At 46.0% G+C, this 17,472-nt stretch overlaps 1 protein-coding gene across 1 annotated transcript in view; it reads left to right on the top strand.

Annotated features, from left to right (window-relative positions):
• The first annotated feature begins 1,787 nt into the window (after positions 1-1,787).
• LOC102387945 (VPS10 domain-containing receptor SorCS1) overlaps positions 1,788-17,472 on the top strand; it is a 292,562-nt gene continuing 276,877 nt past the window's right edge. Inside the window, exons 1-2 of the mRNA XM_006027558.2 lie at positions 1,788-1,793; positions 2,590-2,657. Coding sequence (XP_006027620.1) covers positions 1,788-1,793; positions 2,590-2,657 — 74 coding nt within the window. The remainder of the gene's footprint in view (positions 1,794-2,589; positions 2,658-17,472) is intronic.

Below are 17,472 nucleotides of genomic sequence, written 5' to 3'. Positions count from 1 at the left end.
GCTAGGCTGGGAATGTGTAGGTGGGGTGGAGCCTGTTCTGGTCCAAGTGCCTTGTTCCCAGACAGCAGCAGCAGTGCCCACCCACCTTCCTGGTACACCATGATGCTTCACCTCCCCACGGACTGTGCCCCATGCCCCTGCCCGCCTGCCTCTGTCTCTGCCTACAGCAGTGTCACTGACTTGATGGAGGGTGCCAACATATAAGTGCACCCAGGGTACCATTTTTCCTGAGGCTGGCTCTGATAGGAAGGTGCCAAGGTAACCATTTATATTGTGACAACTGTTGAGGATTCTGGGGAGTCCTTTTCTTAAGCAGTTGAAAGCTATATCTGCCCGCAGCTTAGGTCTGTTTTTCCTCTTTGGGTATATACACACGTTCAGGGAGGTTAGGTGGAGGTAGATCACATTAAAAGAAGTCACCCAATCTAACTTAGTTCACCCAGTTCCCTATTTAGGTTGATCTAAGTACAAACTGTCCAGAAGTTCAGGAAGGTTAGATCAGTCTAAAAATGGCTGACTCGATCCACGTTACCTGTACTGCGGAGGTAGTCTAACTTAGATTGTGTCTGGCAAGACTGATCTAATTGAACTTCTGTACAGCTCCTAACATAGCCCCAAGGCTGGGAAAGTCTAGCTGCTGGCCCCAGCTCTGGAAATGTGTTTTTCCTACTTCCTCTGCCCCCCAGCACAAGCTATTTTTAGCCCCCCTTCCCCTCGCCCCACCCCCAGATGGACAACCTCCTAAGCCTGCCAACCCCCATATCCTTCAAACTGCTCCAAATGCCAGTTTATGGGTTTTTGCTGGTGCCAGGAGTTGATGGAAGTAAGTTAGGGTGGGGGGAGGCATGGGCAAGATCAAGGGCAGGGGGTTGGTTTGTCAAGGGGGTTGTTCATCTGGGGACAAAGAGGGGGTGGCAGGTTCAAAATACTCCCTCACCTATGGTGGTGGGGAGAACCCCTCTATCCTCGCAAGCCCTCCCATGGACCCTGCTAGCCCCCCATATCCTGTAAAACCTTCCCAGATTCCACCAACCCCTCCACACTAGCCCCCTTGACTCCTCAAAACCCTCCCCCCCATCCCATCAAAACCTCCTGGACTCCACCAACCCCTCCATAGTTTCCATAGATATTAGGGCTGGAAGGGACCTCGCGAGATCATCACATCCAGGCCCCTGCCCAAAGGACAGGAAGTCAGATGGGGTCAGATCACCCCAGCAAGATAAGCATCCAAGAGTTTCTTAATGGTATCCAGGGTAGGCGCTTGCACCATTTCTGGGGGGAGTCTATTCCAGACTCTGGAGATTTGGACGGTAAAGAAGTTTTTCTTTATGTCCAGTCTAAAACAGTCCTCCAACAGACCCTGCTTGCTCCCTGATCCCTCCATCTAGGCGCAGCTGATGAACTTAGACTCGCGGGGCGGTGGAACATCCTACGGGGCAGTAGGGGTGGGGTTTGCAGCCGGCTGGCAGTGGGGGAGGGATTTGCAGCCGGCCAGGAGCGGGGGCATTTGCAGCCTCCCTGCTACCTGCTGGAGTGCCCGGCCGGCTGCAAAACCCACCCCCGACCCCCACTCCTGGCCACCTGCAAACCCCACCATGCTCCCGGCCAGGTGCACCCGCCCCCCATGTGGGATGCTCCACCGCCCCACCACTCTGAGCTCAGCTGCATCTGCCTCCAACACCCCTCATGGACCCAACGTGTCCCCCCCAATCCTCCTGCTAGCCTGCCCCACATCCTAATTTAGCTTAGATCGGGTGGGCATTTTTAACTCGATCTAGCCTCCCCGAATGTCTGTACATAGCCTTTGTGAGCCCAGCAGTCAGCACCGTAATTGTATGCACACACACGCATAATAAAGAGAAAACTTCTAGGGGAAGCACCGGGACAAGGACTACACCTCTCTCCACGACAGGACACTGCATTCATTCTTATTTTAAATGTCAGTCTCTGCCCCAGAAACCCTCACTTTGAAGCAAAGTACTGAAACAATAGTAAAACTGAACCCAACAGGCCCACTCAACTTGGAGACCTGAGGCTTTTCAATCCCTAAGAAAAAAATTAGGAGGGATATAAAATGGCATGTTCTAACTATAAGCTAGTCTCCAAGTGCTAGGGGCTAGGGTGAGGGCATTGTGAGGGTTGGACAATCCCGCATTTACCTGCTGCGAGGTCCTTGCACCCGGCACTGGCCCCTGCTAGAGCCAGGGGCACTGGACTACAGGAATCCTGGCTACGGCTCGGGCAGGGAGTTTCTGTGCTCAGGAAATCCAGCAGAAGCCCATTGCCATTTCTGCCACGTACTGCCGATACCCCTGGTATCTCAAAGCATTTTGTCTGGCTTATCAGCGTCCCCCTCCTCATGCCTTGTGGGGGAAGGAGCTGCAACCAAGCCGAACAGGGAGCTGTCTGATTGGCTCGACATACGGTCTCTGCAAACACTTCCCATGTCAATTTAGGCAAATGCTTTAACAATTCATTCAATTATGTTAAGCACCCATTAAAGGAATCCTAAGTCTTCCCTGGGGTCATTTCTGTTCTATGAGATTGTAATTGTTTGAGACTAACCATGATTTCTCCTTTTGCCTTCAGGTGATTCTAATTCTGACAAAGCTGTATGACTACAACCTGGGGAGCATCACAGAGAGCTCACTTTGGAGGTACGTAGACCAATTGAGTTAATAATTACTAACTTACTTAAATATGAACACACTGGTACAGTTCTTTTATTGAATTTAATTGGATTTTTTTTTACATGCTAGAAGGTTCACGGCTAAGCTTTCTGTCTCTTTCCTTCCTTGTCGCTCTTCTCCTCTACTCAAGGATGATTGTCTTGTTCAGCTAGACAGCATATTTCACGTACCTGCCGCCTTTTCCTTTTTTGCATAATCCCCTTTATTCGTAAACAAATATGTGTTTTAAAAGAAGTCACCTAGCAGCCCCTGTGGCTTTCATTTGTGACAATTTAATTTCATTTTACAATGACAGGGCCCAAGGCTACAAATCCACCCACGTGGTCCTAAAGCATAGATAGTGCTGCTAAGTCTGGAGAGGAGCTCATGTGAATAAGGGCTTGCTGTCCAAGTGACTTGTACGGGGTTGCTGAGACCAGGTCTATTATTAGTATGACTGATAACCACCTTGCAGTTGCATTTTTGTGTCCTTTGCAGAGATTTATGGCTGCACCAGGCATGACCCTCACAATTAAATGAAGTTGTCTGCCCAAGACCACTGTTTGTCATTGGGGTGTGCCTATTGGGCAGGGCAGATAGACTGTTTGTCACACCCCCTGGTTTCCTGGCTCTCTAATTGTGGGGTAATAACTCTTGAAGTTGGTACAAGGGGCCTGTATTCCCTGGTGGCAGAAGGAAACAGCTGAGCCCTAAATTATTTCCCAGCGCTATGATGGATATGATATGCGTGTGAACTACCTGGCCATGCCTCAATGCACCCTTTTGTGAAAAAGGACTAGGAATATTTATTTATCTCACAGTAACTTTATTTTGAGGCATGGTTCACTAGATGTCCACCTGCAAAGACCCTCCTTACAATTGGGGACTTTATGCAAAGACAAGAAGTCCTTTTGAAGTGCTGATTCATTGATGCTGAAATATTCCATGGGCTGATAAAATGTTTATTCCAGAAGGTTTTTTTAGTCTTGGAGTGGAGTTTCAGGTGGAAACCAGAAGAGCTCCAGAATAGCCAGTGCCCCGTGGTCAGGGAACTTGTTTGGGATGTGAGATCACAGTAGGACAGGTCCCATATCCCATGGGAGTGGCATCACCAGACCATGAAATGACATGTATAGTCTGTCTTCTCTCTCTCTCTGTCTTTTTGGGAAAAATTGGCTTGGTTTCATCCTGATAGGGCATGGCATAGGATCTGGAGGAGGTGCTGCAGTACGGTTGCACCCCTTGTTCAGACCACACTGCAAGAGCAGCATATAGGCATTTTGGCAAGTCCCTGAAGCAGGTAAGAATCCTTCACCTTTCTGCACATTCATTCACCGCCCATTCTCCCTTTCCCTCGCCTGCTGCTGGCGCTGGCGCCCGCTGGCCCAGGGGCAGGGGTGTCTCCAGAGCCAGTCCTGCCACGCTCTAGCCAGGCTGTGCAGGGGCTGGGCTCAGCTGGGGACAGCGACAAGTGGTGAAGGCAATGTGGCTGGGTCCCTTCTCCCTTCCCTCGTGTTCCCCACCAGTCTGGGAGCAGGTTCGGGGAGGGCGGGCGACCCCCCCTGCCACTACCACTTCTGAAGTTTGCTCCCTGTGCAGCTGGGCTGGAGCAGGGCAGCGGTAGCTCTAGAGCTTCCCCTGTGCTTGGTTCAGCAAGGCTGTGGCAGGCAGAGGAGAGGAGGGGAAGGGCCACTGAACACAGCGGGGAAGGAGGGGGTGCTGAGAGTGTAGGGATTTCTTACTCGCTTCGGGAACTTAAAAAAAACTCTCCAGCTGTTGCTTCAATGGTGTGGTCTGCTTGCCTCTTGGGAGGAGGCGAGGGGTGGAGGGTGCTGGGAGTGCAGGTGCTGTCACCTCTGCAGCACTGAATGGTGGTCCCATGCCCTGCTCTCCAAAATCATGGATTTGCCTATGGCTGGGCATGCTGATACCATCAACGGGCTGTGGCAGGGAGGACTTCAGAGAAACAGTGGATGCCTGTTCCCTGAATTCAACTCCCCCCCACCCAAAGGATACAGCATAGCTGCCTTAAAAGGGTACCAGGTGTATGCCAATCAGCTCGTTCTCAGGTACCCATCCTAAGACAGCGATTATATCATTTTGGATCATGGTGTGCATGTGGAAGGTGTGTTGCGTTTCACTCTTGCATGTCCCACTGGTTCTCGGTTGCATTCCCACCTTCGAATTTCACGCACCAGTTCAAGCTCTTCTCATGCTGCTGTAATTGCAGTTGAAGCTCTCTCTAGGCTCCCAGCCCTACAAGCACTGTCCTGTGCTCACCTCCAGCATCACTGGAGGTCCATGCATTATTATTGCCGCTGTCTTAAATTAAAACGCTGGTGCCTGCACGTCAAACATTTGCACTGGGGTTTTTAGGACTGAGCCTTTGGGGAGATTTTCATTGACTGCAACGGGCTGTGTGTGAAGCCCTTTGTATCTCTAGAGCAAGGGATCTCATCCTCGTTAGACTCAAGGCCCCGCATGTTAGACTCAAGACACCCTTCAAAACATGCCAACTTTTTTTTTTAACTATAGAAAATTTAATAAAGCAGTTCTGTTGCAAAGAACTAGGAAAGGCCACAGCAGGTTTTGACATTGTGGATTCCTATTTGAAGTCTCTGGGTTCATCTGGTGAATCATGTGTTTGCACAACTAAGAGCGCTAATATTATGTGGCACCCTGCTGTACCCTTAAAAGGATCTCATGGTGCCCCAGGGTGTAGTGCTACCCTGGCTGAAAATCACTGCTTTAAGGTTTTAAGAGCCTCCAAGGAAAAATCTAAGAGCACAATATTTTTTGTTGTTTTCGTTCCCTAGTGAAATCTTTGCCTTTGTTTCACCAGAGGTCATTAGTAGAGGGCACTCATACATAGCTTTGAAGGTTTTGTTGCGGCTCTTACATTTCTGTTGTGATGGGAGAAAATGACAAGAGGACACATTATTTAAGGCACCTGACAGAGGTTATGGGCTGTTGCTCCAACCGGCTGTTTAAGCGACATATTATTTTTAATTCTCTCTGCTTTTGTAGAAAACAGGGGGAGAAAAATCCTGGAAACTGTAAATAAGAAGGGGTGGGGGGGACACATGATGTGTCTGGCATTTCTTTTGTTTCATTCCTTGAGGTCTGATGCAGGCAAATGAAAGAGCACCTAATTTCATATTCATTTTGCTTTCCTACGTCCCCTGTATTTCTGGAGGAGAGAAGAGAAAAGCAAGTCATGTTGCAGTTGCGTGCAACCTAAGAACAATGTCCCTCTTGCATATATGGTATGCAGATTAGACTCGCACCCTTGGTATAAGGATGTCGTACAAAAGGGGTGGATAATAAGTGATTAATGGCTGTTTACAAAGACATCAGGCACGAGTAGGTTGTGTTATAGTTGGTTGTAAGCCTGTCAGCTGAAGTTATTACAGATGGTTAGTCGTCCGGTGACCGATTAGTCTTTGGGAACAATGGACTCTCTAATTGGACTTTATAACAACCTGTAATGTGCATACACTGTCAACCACAGCACATGGATTTGTCTTCCTTATAAATACGCTAACAAGAGCCAGTTTCTAATTTCTCAGCCAGTTTAACTCCAGTCCCGTCAGCCTTCTGTAGTGCTGATACAGGGAGATCTCTGCAACCCTACATAGTTAAAAGGACTACCAGCCACTGGCCTGAATTTGTGCAATAACCCAGAGGAAGATGTGAGGAGCTAGGCAGAGGAACTTCAGGAGTGTTAAGCCTCGGTGGATCAACAAAGTTGATGGCAAGCAAGATGTTGCTTCTGAAGCGGATTAATGAGATTTCTCGCCTGCTGGCCCTGGCTTTAATTACGCTGTAATCCTCTCGATAGATTTTTTCGCCATTCTTGGGGAGTAGGGGAGGGGGACTAATTCAAGAAATATATAAAAAAAGAAGCAGGGGGAAAAAAGATTATCCATCACTGAGCAATTAGTTGAGTTGTGGGGGTTTTATTTTTCTTCTTCTCCCAGATATCTTTTGGATCACAAAGAGGATTAAGCTTTGAGACTTGGGAGAAGATGGTTTTTTACTACTGGAGCAAGATAAGCTTAAGTTCCAGATAAATAAAAATGTCAGAATAATAGCTACTGTATCTGTGGGAAGGGAGGGAAATAATCTTCTTTTTCTTAATATGATCGGTGCTCTAGGGGGATGTGTGTTGAACCTTTCATTCAGGCCCTGGAGAGGAAGAAAATTGACTGTATGCGGCTAACTTGATCCTGCAAACACTTATGCACATGCTCAACTGTGTTGCTGTGAATAATCCTATTGAAATCAATAGGACTACTTGGGATAATAAAGCTGAGTGCATATGTAAAGGTTTGCAGGATTGGGGCCTAAAAGAGAGAGGGTAAAGAACCACAATACACGTATGCTGGTGTGACCTACCTGGGTCTGTCTGCTGATGTAAGGTACCCCGGTGCAACTTAAGGGCTCCTATACACATGCACGGACCCAGCTCCGACGTGTTGGATATCCATTGCATCAGAGCAGACTTGATTAATTGAGTCTGTTGGAGCACAAAAATTGATGCGCTCCGGCAGCCTTCCGCATCACGTGTATCAGCGTTGCCCCATGTCTCCGTGCTGAAAACACGGCGGTGGGACACTTGAAATAAAACACGCTCCATGACCTTTCGTTCAAAATGCCCCGCTGCTATTTTTTCAGTGCGGGGATGCATGGCGTTGCTGATGCACATGATGCGTGGGCACTTTTAATTAGGGCATTTTTACACATGTTGTGGCATGCGGCACTGGGCGCTTTAATTAGTGAGCTGCACTAAGTATCCAGAGCAGACAAAAGAACAACTCTGCCTAGGTAGATGGCCTGTGTACTATGCACTGTTATAGCATCTGGCTATTAGGTAGCAGGGGGAACCAGTAATGCCCTGCTTGATTTGATCGAGAGGGCTACCCCGGGATGTAGCTTGACACCAGTGAATAGTTAGTCCTGACTTTTTCCAAACAGTGTCTGTATCCTGAGCTGGAGAGACTGACATTGGTGTAGGGCTGTATGCCAGGCATCTGCTTCATATTGTGACCTGGAAAAAGGTGGATAGCACTAGTGTAAAAGTAATATTCTCTGCACCCTGTCATAATTGGCCTGCCTAAGATTTTATCTCACTTGCCCCTCCAAAAACAAAATAAATAAAAAGTGCCTCATCCTTGCCTGTCTACTCCAACTAAAATCCTTAAATCATCAAAACAAGGGATGTGATAATCTTAGCACCTGGGTCCATTTCAGAGCTCGCTAATGCTAGTGTTCGGTCTACCAGGGTTGCAACAGTGTATAATGGAATCAGGCTTTTGAGTTTCTAATTAGGAAAGCATGGAGTCCGCATGCCCTAGTGGATTGCATCTGGGGCCTGGGAACTCTTATCATCTTATCCCAGCTCTGCCGCTGCTGCCGCCTGGCTGTCTTGGCTTTCAGGAAGTCATCAATAGCCTTTCTGTGTCTCAGCTTCCCAATCTGTAAATGAGGATATTAATAATCACCATGTTTCACAAGGGTGTTGTGAGGGTTACTTATTTTGTGTTTACAGTGCTTTGAAAATATATACTGATCTATTCAGCGAGCACTAAAGCAAGACAGAAAGCAGCAGAACTCCTGGGCTCCATTTCCAGCTTTGTCATTGACTTCTTAGATGACCTTTTGAGCAAGAGTCTCTAAATCTCTCCAGCCATCAGGCTACTCAACTGTGAAGCAGATGAAATAATATTTACCTACCGCATGGGGACTTATTATGAGACTTCATGAATTCATGTTTGCAGACAATGGAAAGAAGGTACTATAAATGAAAAGTACTTAATATTTCCAACTCATTCAGGATGCTTAGCTACTAGAGATGCACCCAGGTAAGATTATACATACCAAAGGATTGGACGTACCTCCTTCTAACCTTCTCTGGTCACTTTTGTTCTTGCGAGTCGGTACAGGACAGACTGAAACTGACACTGATCAATTTCACCTCTGCCCATCAGCTTCCCCGTATTAAATATCCTCTACCTCTGTGTCCGTGCAGTATATTGCCTACAAATTAAAGTCATATTCTACCCAGGTGCTTTGCAATATGCACTTGCTTGTTTTGACTGGAACTTCATAGTTGCTCTCCTTATTATTTACATTAATCAACCGCCTGCATGTCGTATGCTGCAGAAAGGTCATCCTCAATGCACTGTTTTTTTCCCCACCTGCTGCGGTAACCTGTGGCATAGTGATGTGGCATAATCTGTAATGGCAGAAGCTTAGGCTGTCTTACGAGTGAACAGAAAAAGCAAATCAATTTAGGAAGAACTGAGAAAAGTCTTTCATTAAATGCTTGTAACCCGGCAGTTCTGTGGGGAAAGGGACTTGAAAGCAGTGTTTGAAATGCTTTTCTCACTGACCTCAGTGCTTCAGTGACACAGTGCAACCCGGCTGGTGTCCCTAAGTGAATAGCAACGCTGGGTGAGCGCTGCCACATACCTCCCAGGGGCGTTGACTCCGATTTCAGAATGAAACTTGCATCCATCCTCTTGCTGCGTTTTCTCTCCTGCAAACATGTGCACCATTGACTGCTGCTTATTCAGATGCCTGTGGGCATGAGGAGGTTGAGTCCACAAGCCGAGCTCTTCATGTACGGAGCTATGTAGTTGATCACGGCACAGTTTGATCACAGCAGGTGTCTTGCCTGCAGTGGGGACTGAGATAAGCCTTGGAGGTTTGGCTTCAATAAGAATTGACTGTGCTCAGCCCCTCGCAGGATCGGGCCTTGTGTATAGCAGTGAAGTCTGCTAGACTTTGCCTTTCATATTTATTTCATATGGAGGGTATGCAGCTAGCTTGGTGATAGGTTGCAGTGTGAAACCTTTTTCTATAAGGGCCTTGCTGCATGTTACACTTAGAACATGTTAGCAGCACTTCAGACACAAGTGTCCATGTATTCGAACAGCTAAGTGCCATGGTATCATAGCAAAGTTAGGACTTTTTGTGTGAGGACTATCTCTGGATTGTATCCAGTAATACATGTTCAGTTATCAACCAACTGCTCCACAGCGGTAATACCAGCACAACTGACTTGTTGGCCTCGACCCTGGTTTTGCTTTAAACCAGCTCCAGTGCAATGCTGGCACCAGGGCTGTCGATCAGCACCGTGTCCCACATTATGTTCAGAGATTGTAGTGAACATTTCTGTGCAACCGCTCAGGACACATTCTAACTTTTAGTACGGCATTGTAATCCTTACTATGCTCTAAATAAAATTTATCTAAGTGTCCTGTGCGCCAATCCCTAATAGGGTAAAGTTACACATTATACTTCGACTATATTAAATCTATGGATTGTTAAGTGGTGTTAAAGTTAGAACGTGCTGTGAGCAGTCACATGTTGAGGATTAATACCATTTCTTGCTTGCATATCTCTGGCTTGCTACTAGAGGACTGGTAAGCAGGGGCCATGCTAGGAACGAAGACATCTGGGCTCTATCCCTGCTCTGAGTGCGGACTTGGGGGGGTTGGAAACAGTGCATCTTGGGATGCTGGAGGACTGTAAATGGCTTATTTTATCCCCTTTATTTTATACCTTAACACAAGTGATGTAGCACAGCCTAGCGTTAACCCTTGTCTGACACTCAGAGAGCACTTAGCGCAAGATAATGAGTTTTAACGGGCAGACACTTGCATTTGAAGTGCCCTTAGTATGGCCCAAGTGTAACATGTATCTTCACCCTAAGATAAACCCTGTCTAGTCGACACGGTACCCAGCTCTAGCCGCAGATCAGTAAGGGGCTTGTTAAGATACTTTGCATGCTGGTAATGTGAGGTTCAGAGATTCCAGCAAAGCTACGTATTATTATTCCTCAAACAGATGTTCCCAAAGACCCTGCTTTAGCAAATCACTTAATCATGTGTTTAAGTCCCACTGACAAATGCAAACGCTTCAATATTTCCCTGACCCGGGCCCATAAGAACCTCAACCTTTCTAATTACTGATGCCTGTGTCCTAATTTTGATCTCATTTGCCTTGAAACTAATGGACTCTGTTCCCGGACTTTCCAATAGCAAATTAGACCTGGGATCTTTGGAGAGTGACTTGGTTTGCAATTTTATTCTTTGTTGCCTGGTTTCTTGGATGAAATATGCAGAATTAATGAAGATGCAAATTTATTATGCATGTTAAAAGTGTGTTCTCTGTTGCAGCCACTCATGAAATGTAGTAGTGCTATCGTATAAATAAAAGAGCCCCTGTTCATTTGCAGCTTGAAAGCGAACATGTAAATCAAGATTATGAATATTAATGTTGACATATATTATCAATATACTGTAAATAACAGATGCACAATGTTTCATGGATATATATAATATTTTAAGTGTGGTTTGTCAGTCGTTGCATTGCCCTGCTTTGTAAAAGGGGCTAATGTAGTTAGAAATCTAGCCACCTGGTTTCCAGTCTCTTCTGGTATCTTTTACTTGTTTGCTAGATGGTATGGATTCAAAATATTCTTGCAGCAATATCCTTGCAATCACTCCACTGAAGTTTCTTATACAGGCTTGGTTGTATGCCGCATCTTTATATGTGTGGGTTGAAGGTAATGAATAAGGGTGGATGAGTTCTGTAATCATTTGTGGTTCTCAGCCAATCTACAGTTTATAAAATCATAGAAAATTCAGGTTGGAAGGGACCTCAGGAGGTCACATCTAGTCCAACCCCCTGCTCAAAGCAGGAACAGTCCCAACTACATCATCCCAGACAAGGCTTTGTCTAGCTGGATTTTGAAAACCTCTAAGGATGGAGACTCCACAACTTCTCCGAGTAATCTCGTCCAGTGTTTTACCCGCCTCCTAGTGAAAAAGTGTTTCCTTATATCTAACCTAAACATCTCTTGCTGCAACTTGAGCCCATTGCTCCTTGTCCTGTCATCTGCCCTCACTGAGAACAGTCCAGCTCCATCCTTTTTGTAACCCCCCCCTGCAGGGAGGTGAAGGCTGCTATTCAATCCCCCCACAGTCTTCTCTTCTCCAAACTAAATAAGCCCAGTTCCCTCAGCCTCTCCTCATAAATCATGTGTTCCAGACCCTGAACCATTTTGTTTGCCCTCCACTGGACTGTCTCCAATTTGTCTACATCCTTTTTGTAGTGCAGGGCCCAAAACTGGACGCAAGACTCCAGATGTGGGCTCACCAGTGCTGAATAGAGAGGAACAATCACTGCCCTTGATCTGATGGCAACACTCCTACCAATGCAGCCCAGGATGCTGTTAGCCTCCTTGGCAACAAGGGCACACTGCTGGCTCATATCCGTCTTATTGTCCACTGTAACCTCTAGGTCCTTTTCTGCAGTTGGAGCGAGGAACATCTTAAGGCCTGATTCTTCATTGCTTTGCACCTGTGCAGCCATTTACAGTTCCGCTAAGTAAGTGTTAAAGGCCACTATTCTGTTTTTGAGGAGGAAATTATACTGGTTGCTTTTGTACAAAGCCAACAAAAGCAAGGGCACACATGGCGAGTTGTAAGGTGATGCAAATCAGAACATTGTCATTGAAATCCCATCTGTCCTTTTATATTCTCCCCAAGAGAGCAAAATTTACTGTAATGTTCTGTCTTCATCCCGCTGAAATCTGTGGCTGGCTTGCCGTTAACTTCAGTGGAAGAAAGACCTAGCTCTAGATCCAAAATGATTTCCTACGCCTTAAATGCTGTAGGCTGCAAGTGGGAGAGGAACGGGGGAAATACCCTGGTCTGACTCTGTTCACTCTCCCTTTCACCATCCTCTCTCTGTCCCAGTGTGACACAAGATACTGGGCAAGATGCAACTATGGTCTGATCCAGTAAATGGCAGTTCTCATCTGCCTATACCAGGTGTCAGACACCTTTAAATAAGGCAAAGGGACCTTTCTAGACTGTGCCCGGACCTTTTAGAAAGCAGGACACCTTCTATTAGATACATAGCCGCACAAACCAGAGGCTCATTCCCATACTTGGATCCAACAAATGCCCTCTAAAGAAACATGGATATGTTTGAACCACAGCCTGCATGTGGCTTTCAAGTTCATCCAGGTTCACAAAGATCCAGAGTTTGGTGTGTGAGCCCTAGGTTGTGGCAAGCATGAAAACAGGGAGATTTTGAGCAATTCTCATTGCTCCATAAGGGGCATGTAGAGAAAGATAAGATAAGATAAGATAAGATATATAAGAAAAGTGTCCAGGTCAGCAAAAACTACTGTGTGCAAATGGCTGTGTGACTCACCTCTTTGGTAGTAGAGACACGCCAATAAAGCCTCTATTACAAGTACAATAACTGAACACATGTACGTTATTGCACCATTTTTCTAGAAGGCGATGGCAAGACAGCTAAAGATGGGCATTGGAAATAATTGTAGTCAGATATGCAGTGGGTGTGCCTCTTTGCAATATCAGCTGATGGTAAGGTAAAGAAGAAAAATGAAAGTTGGTAAATGTAGCTTTTAAAAGTCAGGGGAGGACAATGTGTTCACTTTTAGGGAATATGGCACTATATTTTGGGGCGATCAATATAACGTGTGCAGCTGCATCATGACTAATGATGAGTCCTCCTCTAAACAGCACTTTCCAGTCTGTTAATTTGGGTGTGTCATGGCTTTCAGGGAGCTTTTGTTGCACCTCTTAATGATTCCCTTTTAATTCAATAAGGGTTTAGGCAGGTGCAAGTGTCTCTAAAGTACTAAACAATGTATTTGTTTTGGACTTGTGTCCATAATAGTGTCCTCTTGAATGGGGAAGTGTGTACAAGACTGTTTGTTATTATGGTAGGAACTAGACGCTTCCAGACCAGACGTCTACTGTGCTCCTACACCACGGGTGGGCAAAATGCGGCCCGCGGGCCAGATGTGGCCCACCAGGCCATTCTAACTGGCCTATGGGGCCCCTAATAAATTTAAAAAATATATATTTATCTGCCCCTGGCTGCCTGTCATGCGGCCCTCGATGGCTTGCCAAAACTCAGTAAGTGGCCCTCCACCCCAAGTAATTGCTCACCCCTGTTCTACACGGTGCTTCATAAACAATTTCTGAGAGACCATCCCTGTTTGAGGGGCTTCAGTCTAAAGATAGGAGACAGGTAACAGATAGGCAAGTTACCCCTCGTTGAGTTCATGGAACTTGCCCCATTCCAGTGCTGTGATCGCCAGGCCAGTATCCCTCCACCCCTTAGGATCTCTCCATCTGAAATCACTGTGTGTGATAGGGCTGCTACATGTAGGTGATGGAAAAAAAACTGTTAGGACATCACTACTCAACCACCAGATAGCCTCAGATCTAGAAAACCCTACTGGAAATATGCCAAAAATCTCTTGGAGGGAAGCCTGGGCAAAAACCAACCTGCTGCCGAAATACATCATCAGTGACTCTCCAATCCCCCAGCCAGGATTTGACCTACCAAGAAGGATTTGGTCCTCCCTGAGTTGCATCCAGACACTTCATGGAAAATGTGGATGCCTACTCCATAAATGGAGAATCAAAGAGAGTCTGGGTTGTGATTGTGGTGTGATTTTTCAGACAGTGCAAGACATTGTGAACGATTGCCCAATTAGATCCTTTAATGGCCATCTAAAATCAACCCAGGCAATTACCCCTGAAGCAGTTGAATGGCTATCAAATGTAGATATTAATCTATGAATAGTGTATGAATGTTGTAATCCTAAAATGTCATATGAAAGAGAGAGAGACTGTTAGATTATCAAGTCCATCCTATGCGAAGTCAGCACAGATTTCCCAGAAAGAGGACAAATAAGATCATGCACCTAATGGTTGGTGGCGGGAGTGCAGCACTGGTAAGCGGTGAGTTCCCGCAGATGCCGCCAGTGGTGTTGGTGGTGGGGGGTGGTGGTGAGCGGCTGTTGGCAGTGCCTTTTCATAGGGAGTGCACCGCCACACTCAGGAGGTCCATGTGCACCCACGTGCACCCCATACACATCGCTACTGAATGAGAGGCTACCTCGTTGTGGCCCCAAACCTGCAAGATGAGGTCTGTGGGGTTCTGTGTAGCTAAAGCTTCCCTCCTTGCCATCTGTGAGTAATGTGGGGGTCTCACCACAGATTTCCCTTCTAGAGGCAAGGGAACCCGAACTAAAAGGACAAACTAAAACAGTCCCAGTAAAAACCTTGATAAATTAGTGAACGTTCTAAATGTTAATGGAAGAGCCAGTCATTTGAGTGTGATTCTGCCAGCAGCTTATAAGCTCTACAAAATGTTTCTTGGCAATGATATCTTTTTTTCTTCTCCTCTCAGAAACTTAGTAAAGGGAAAGCAGGTCGGGCCTGCGTTAAGCTGAAAGTTGTGTAGCACATACCTTAGGGGCACCGACAGGCAGCAGATGTGCGGAATAACTGAAATCAAAGCTGTTGCATACAAAAAAACGTTAATGAGCAACAGGCTAGCAGGTCAATCGTGTGCTTTGCAAGAAGCCAATGTAATCAGCCCAACGGAGAGGTATGCTGTGTTTGTTGTGCTTTCTGCCAGTCAGATGTCCTGATAACAGCAGGTACACTACTGACCCATCAATGAGAGTCTGGGTAGGGACAGGAATTACACTCACACTGGTATAAGTGATTGGAAACTGGTTCAAATCTGTAACACAACAGAAGGTCGGTGCATATAACCTGCTTTCAAAATGGCCAAAACCAGTTTAAGATAAACCTGGATGGATGCAGTATCACATTTTACTGATTTAGGTTAAATCGGTTTATTGAACTTCTGTCCCAGATCCCCTCCAGATTCAAGTTAACTCCCAGTCCCTTAGCATCCGAGGATGCTTTGCACCTCCCCCGCAACTCCACTGTCACAGAGTGGGCAGAATAGCCTGGACCCAAGCTGTCTTTTCCAGCCAAGCAGGGAGGTGTGCTCTAGCACCCCCTGGTTTCTGGCCTGTGTCACTGCAGGTATGTGACTTCATTACCTGAATCAGAAGTGGATGTCTGTTCACTTGCTTATCGGTTCAATCTATGCAGTTTAGACTAAACTGCAAAGATTGATTTGATTCAGCTTCAGGCTTTTTGACTGTCTGTACTTAGCCTAGGAGGCCAAAATATATCCTATCTTGCCAAGTTAAGACACTGTGGTGGGAATACCTGAATTCCAGTATGCAAGGGTTTAACTGCTACTCAGCTGTTCCTTGCACAGGTGTTTTGGGGGAGATCTGTATACTGGTTGCCCTCTAGGAGAAGAGCAACTTTGGGAATAACACTCATGCCTGAGGGAGCCTTCTGCTTTTGGCAACATTTTTTTTGCTTTTCTCTGAGAAAACTGCCCTCCCGTCTGACATTGCAGTTTTCTTCTGCTCAAGTATTTTGCTGGTGAGAACTTGTGACAGGATCAGTACGTTCCATTAGCATTATTACAAAAATCATTTATGTTGCACCGTTGTAACCCAATACAATGCCTTACCGATATGGCAGACAACATGTTCCTTGCCTCAGAAGGTTTATTCTATTAGCATTTTACATGTACTCTGCCATGGTGACCTTTGTGTTGTACAGATGAATGTGAAAACAGTGTTCCTGCTATGATGGTCTTGCAATTTAGATATTCAGCATGCCCAGAGATGAGAGGAAGACAACTGAAAGTGGAACCAGTGCAAATTTATAGGGAAGCATTTCCATCAGCACATATTCGGGATTACATGACTGGAGAAGTAGGCAGGGGGGATTTTTATCCAAAAGCAAGAGATTTACACGGACAAAAGCTGGTGTCGTCAACGCTACTGATTTTTGTGAATTTTGAAATATGCCTGGGTTGTTCTCAAAAGTCCAAGTTCCTGGAGTCAAATAATTGTGCGCGACTTAAGCTGCTTTTTGGGTGGAAATAAAAGTATCAAGGTGGTGGAGAAAAGCTTGAAAGTTGCAAACCCGGGGGAAAACAAATAGAAAACCAAATGCACATTTTAAAAACCTCTTGAGTGTTTTTTGGGGTTTTTTGGTGGGGGAAGGGGCTAGGGGTAGGAATGCCTTGCTGATACTGGAGTGCGTGGTGTTGATAAGTGGAGCAGGCTGACATTTTTTTTTTGACGCCTTTGTGACAAAACTGAATTGTCTCAGAGAATGTTTCAGTTATTTCAAGGACAGGTTTAATTGTTCCAGGGAATGGTGAAACCTTAATTGGGAAGGTTTATCTAGACCAGAATGAAATTTCTGGTAAAACAGACATTGACTCCCTAGCTTGGCAGCATGCACTCCTACCCCAGGAAGGGGGCTGGACTAGATTACCCTCAGAGGTCCCTTCCGGCCTTACTTTAGTATGCTTCTATGATTTTTGCCTGCATTGTGGGAAAACCAATTTCAAGGCCTTACTTTGACCCAGGAAAAGGAGGGATTTAAACCTGGGTTTCCTCTCTTGCAGAGATGTGCCTGAATTGCTGTGGTTCCGGCAATATCGCATCTTTCAAAGTAAATTTTGAAACCGCAACATTTCCCCCCCCCTGAAACCCAATCATTTTCCACCCAGCCCTATTAAGATTACCATCTGGTAGCTCTAGTATGATTTAACCTCAGATACCTTTTATCACAGGGGGTAGAAATAAAACTAAACAACAATAGCTTCCAGCAATTCTCCAGCTATCTCTTAAATCCCAGAGTGAGATGTAGCGTGATGGAAGAGACAAACAGATATTGGTAACTGTCTGGTTGGGTTGTGTATTTCTTGTCATGAATTACAAGCTGCCGACTTCCACAGCACATAGTGGCTGGCAGAGGGATGAGTTTCCAAGATAACTTTTTGTTAAGCTGCTGGCTTAAAAATGGGCATCCTGCTTAAGCGCCAGTGGGTGCATCTACATGTGCAATGA

The sequence above is a fragment of the Alligator sinensis genome, unplaced genomic scaffold, assembly GCF_000455745.1.
Source record: "Alligator sinensis unplaced genomic scaffold, ASM45574v1 scaffold559_1, whole genome shotgun sequence".
Classification (NCBI taxonomy): Eukaryota; Metazoa; Chordata; order Crocodylia; family Alligatoridae; genus Alligator; species Alligator sinensis.
The sequence above is the reverse complement of the archived record's forward strand: the minus strand, read 5'-3'. Positions and strand labels throughout refer to the sequence as shown.